The sequence below is a fragment of the Notothenia coriiceps genome, unplaced genomic scaffold (genome assembly GCF_000735185.1).
Source record: "Notothenia coriiceps isolate Sejong01 unplaced genomic scaffold, NC01 NC01_scaffold00016285, whole genome shotgun sequence".
In the NCBI taxonomy this organism is placed as follows: Eukaryota; Metazoa; Chordata; class Actinopteri; order Perciformes; family Nototheniidae; genus Notothenia; species Notothenia coriiceps.
Genome location: NW_011348986.1, coordinates 1 through 3,887, shown reverse-complemented (window position 1 = coordinate 3,887; position 3,887 = coordinate 1). Strand labels below are relative to the sequence as shown.

General features: G+C 46.6%; 1 protein-coding gene across 1 annotated transcript; it reads right to left on the bottom strand.

Annotated features, from left to right (window-relative positions):
* Positions 1–109: 109 nt before the first annotated feature.
* LOC104949474 (tumor suppressor p53-binding protein 1-like) lies at positions 110–3,433 on the bottom strand. The gene is made up of 6 exons (XM_010775830.1): positions 3,161–3,433; positions 1,910–2,969; positions 1,351–1,467; positions 1,053–1,244; positions 898–964; positions 110–208 (listed from the first exon to the last, which is right to left on the bottom strand). Exons 1-6 carry the CDS (start codon positions 3,317–3,319, stop codon positions 115–117), a joined length of 1,689 nt encoding a protein of 562 aa, XP_010774132.1. The 5' UTR covers positions 3,320–3,433; the 3' UTR covers positions 110–114.
* Positions 3,434–3,887: the final 454 nt, after the last annotated feature.

Below are 3,887 nucleotides of genomic sequence, written 5' to 3'. Positions count from 1 at the left end.
ACCCGGTGCCTTCATGTCTTACATGTCTTACAGTCTGTCCGGCAGTGCCAGAAGGTACTTATAGAATTAAAATGGGAAAACTTTAAAGTGTTTTCACAGATGCAACAAGTGTTCTTACCTGACAGGTGTGCTGTTGCCCCCCCCCTGGCTCTCCTCTCTTGCGTCCTGCTGTCTGTGAACCTGCCGGACACGACTGAACACTGACGGGCTGCAGGAACACCAAACAGCAGGGTTACACTCTTATTCTTACAACCAGCACCAACAACTGCTCGCAAAGCGGGATCATGACTCACTGATGAAACGGTGTAAACTCTGATAAGCTGATCAAATGTTTCTTCTAATTGTCTTTATTTTGTATTGTTTTAATTTTTTTATTATTTATGTACTTTTACCAAGTTGGTCCTCCATTGTACACGTTGCATGCTATTTATAGATATTCAGTACCCTATTTGACTTTTTGGAAATCAGGTATGCAGCGTGAGCGCATGAACCATTTGTGCTAAGGTCTTTTAACCTCTGACATGAAATGAAGATTGAGTTATGTTTCAATTGTTAAAGCACGTTGAGCAGTGTATAAATAAAGCTTTATTATTAACATTATTACATTTCTGCCAACAGATTTTTATAACTGCAATAGCATTACAGTAAGCTGTAGTCGGACAAATAATCTTCATGTTGATGACACATGGGCTCTAAACATTTCGTTGCCTCCCTCCACCAGGGCACCATAAATGATCATCCATAAATCTAAATCAGTTTACCACACAGTCGAATATATTTGTAAAAATCTCAACACATTGGTTCCATTGTGAATGAAGTGCCCTTGTGAAGGCTGAAGAATGTCCTTCAGCTGCTTTTTACTCCCAAGACTCAAATAACAGATTAGTGCTAGGTTACCTGGTAACAGCCTTGGCAACAGTGGTAACCTTGACGACAGGTCCATCCTCCTCTGATAGGGCGGGCTCTGGAGGATAGAAAAACACAAATGTATTACTACGAGGTCACATGTGGCAGGATGGAGTATAAAAGCGTGAGGGAGGTTGAGCTCTTACTCTGCAGGCTGAAGCGCTCCGAGCTGCCCTCCTCCACCGGGGTCACCAGCTTCATCCTCAAACTCAGTTTCCCGTCTCCCTTTTCCATCGTGTCATCCCCGCTCTCGCCCGAAACAATGTCACTGGCTGCCATCGCCCCGTCTGCAGAGACATCCCCCACCGCGCCTGACTTTTGAGAAAAGGAAGTGATCTCTGGAGAAAAGGAGAACATAAAGCTCTGCATCTGATCTTGTTACACTACTGGACATTTAGTAAACAAGTTGTTGAGCAGCTCCTGTTGACTGAAACAAGAACTCACCAATGGGAGTGCTGTGTCTCAGCGTCTGCTTCAGCTGGCCGATCAGAGGAGGCGTGGCACCGACAACAGGACCAATCAGCTCGCCTTCTTTAGGGAGAGTGAAATGGAAGGACATTTCTGTCGTAGGAAAATAGAATTTGAATCAGTTTACGTTTTTTCAGTTCGTTTCTATCAGTAATAATAATATGATACTGGCTGAGATCTGGGAATTTGGTGATAACACTAAAGTCAGCAACGTGTAGTCAGACATTACAGATTTTTTTATTAAATCCCAAAACAGAATGCATTTTATAGAGAAAACAATTGTGACCAATAAAAGTTTAAACCCAATTTGGCCTATTTTATTTTCCTGCGCAAGGAAGGAGATTGACCTAGAGATAAAGTGGTATAGACTAACTGCAAACACAGAACAGAACAATAGTTGGATAAAACAGATTTTTAGACATCAAGGACATTGATTCTGTTGTCCAGTTGCATCCGAGTTGACTACAGGAATTAGATATATAAACCATCCACTACGCTAACATGCTAACATACAGTATATCTTTGCCCAGCTTACCTCCAGAGCTGTCACTCAGGCTCTTGTCTTTGTGCCCCTCTGCTTCAAGTCCCGCCCCAGTCTGGGAGAGCCTATCAGGAGCCGGGTGCAGCTTCCTCCCCTGAGTCTGGGACTCATGGCCGTTGGTTGAGCAGGACACTTTGCCTCTGGTTGGCTGGGAGCTGTTGGTCTTTGCCTGAAGAGGCTGGGAGTCTCTCTCGCTGTCTGTGACCACGGTGATGCTGTCCTCTCCTCTGTTCTCACTCTCCTCCTCCATGGGCTCAGGAGACAGCAGCTGACTCTGAGAGAGAGCCAGACCTAGTCCAGAGGCCCCGCCTCCCAATGTGCTCTCTCCTTCCCCCTCCATCACCTCCTCTTCTTCTTCCCACTTATTACTCTCCCCCATCACGTCTTTGACTGTTTGACTGTTGCCAGCTGCTACCGACTGCTGTGACAATGATTTTAAAGACTGACTGTTTGCTTTTGCTCCTGCCTTTCTCGAGTCCACAGAACCCTTCACTACATCCACAGTCTGAGAGATCATAGAATGTGAGGGCAAACTGCAGGGTGTAGGGTCTGCTGCGGGGGGAGTCTCCTGCACGCAGCTGTTAACCGTCACATCAGAGAGATCGACCTTGGGTTGTGAGCAGGACACCACGTCACTCTTACTGTCTTTTACATTCACATTTTGTACATTCAAAGAAGTCGCTGTCTTTTTGTGCACTTCAGACTTTTGCAACTGACATGCTGCTCGATGCTTTGGTGATTCGGCAGAGGGGGAAGCTTTGGAGCTGGTGGCAGTTTGTGACTGTGAAGACATACCGTTACTCTCTCTCCTCTGTTGTGAGTCGCTGTCGCCGGGCGGCTCCTTCAGCTCCTCGATCTGTGTTGCCTGGCTGTCCTCCTCTATAGGTTCTGAGGTCTTCTGAGCCTGGCTACTGATCTGTGTGTTCACAGAGAGCTGCAAAGGCAACGTGAAAGGAGCTGACTCCAGGGGCTGAGACTGCGTCTGGCGAGGCAACGAGGCTTTCTTCTTATCTGACTGCTGTTGTGACTGGCTCTGTGTAGGGACAAATACGTCCTGAAAATACAAATAAACACATTGAATATCAAGAAATAAAGATTATAAATAAACCTGCTGATTATTCAAAACGCTTCAGAAATATTAGGAAATAGTGAAATATGTGCAAAAATCTTAAGATATTGCAATATGAACTGATCTTATTTTAATGAAGCAGTAAACTGGTTCAAATGAATACAATAAGTACATACGTGAGAAAACTCTGGCTGGGACGGTAAAGAGAGAGTGCGCTCTAACACAAAACCAGGGGAATTCTGGGAGACAGGAGTAGAGGCCGACGGGTGTGGCTTAGAAGCGGCCTCTGTTTCCATTGGCTCGGCTCGGTCTTCGGGGGGCAGTGAAGTGTCCATCGGCTCATCAGCTGCTGACAAAGGGAATACATTGAGGCTCTATACCAGGGGTCAGCAACCCCTGGCACGCGTGCCAGCATTGGCACGCAGCACCGTAACCAGTGGCACACTAGGAATAAGTGGAATAAGTGTGCAACATATTTAAATTGTATTTTCGGATCCTGAACGAGAAAGCCGTCAGAGCGCGTCTCCCCGTTACCTGCAGAAGGAAGCCAAGCACGCAACGCAGCCCCGCTCTCTTTAACTCCAGGCGACTTTCTGCCGCTTTCCTCCGTGGTGCAGTGCTGATTGTTTCACCACGGAGGAAAGCACTTCACTAATTGCAGTACCCATAAGGAGCTGTACAAATGCCGCAGTTTTTGCGTGGCTGTGTATTTAGTTGAAAGCCCAGTGGCGATCTGCTGATCTCTCATCGAAATAATATGCTACAAAGGGGCGGACTGGCCATCTGTGTGTTGAACTTTCCTGTCGGCTCCCAGACCGTAGTCGAGGAGGGCAGCAGCAACAAGCTTCAGGTTCAATAACCCACTTTAGAGAGAGGCGAGCTCTTCTTGGAGGCCGTTGCATT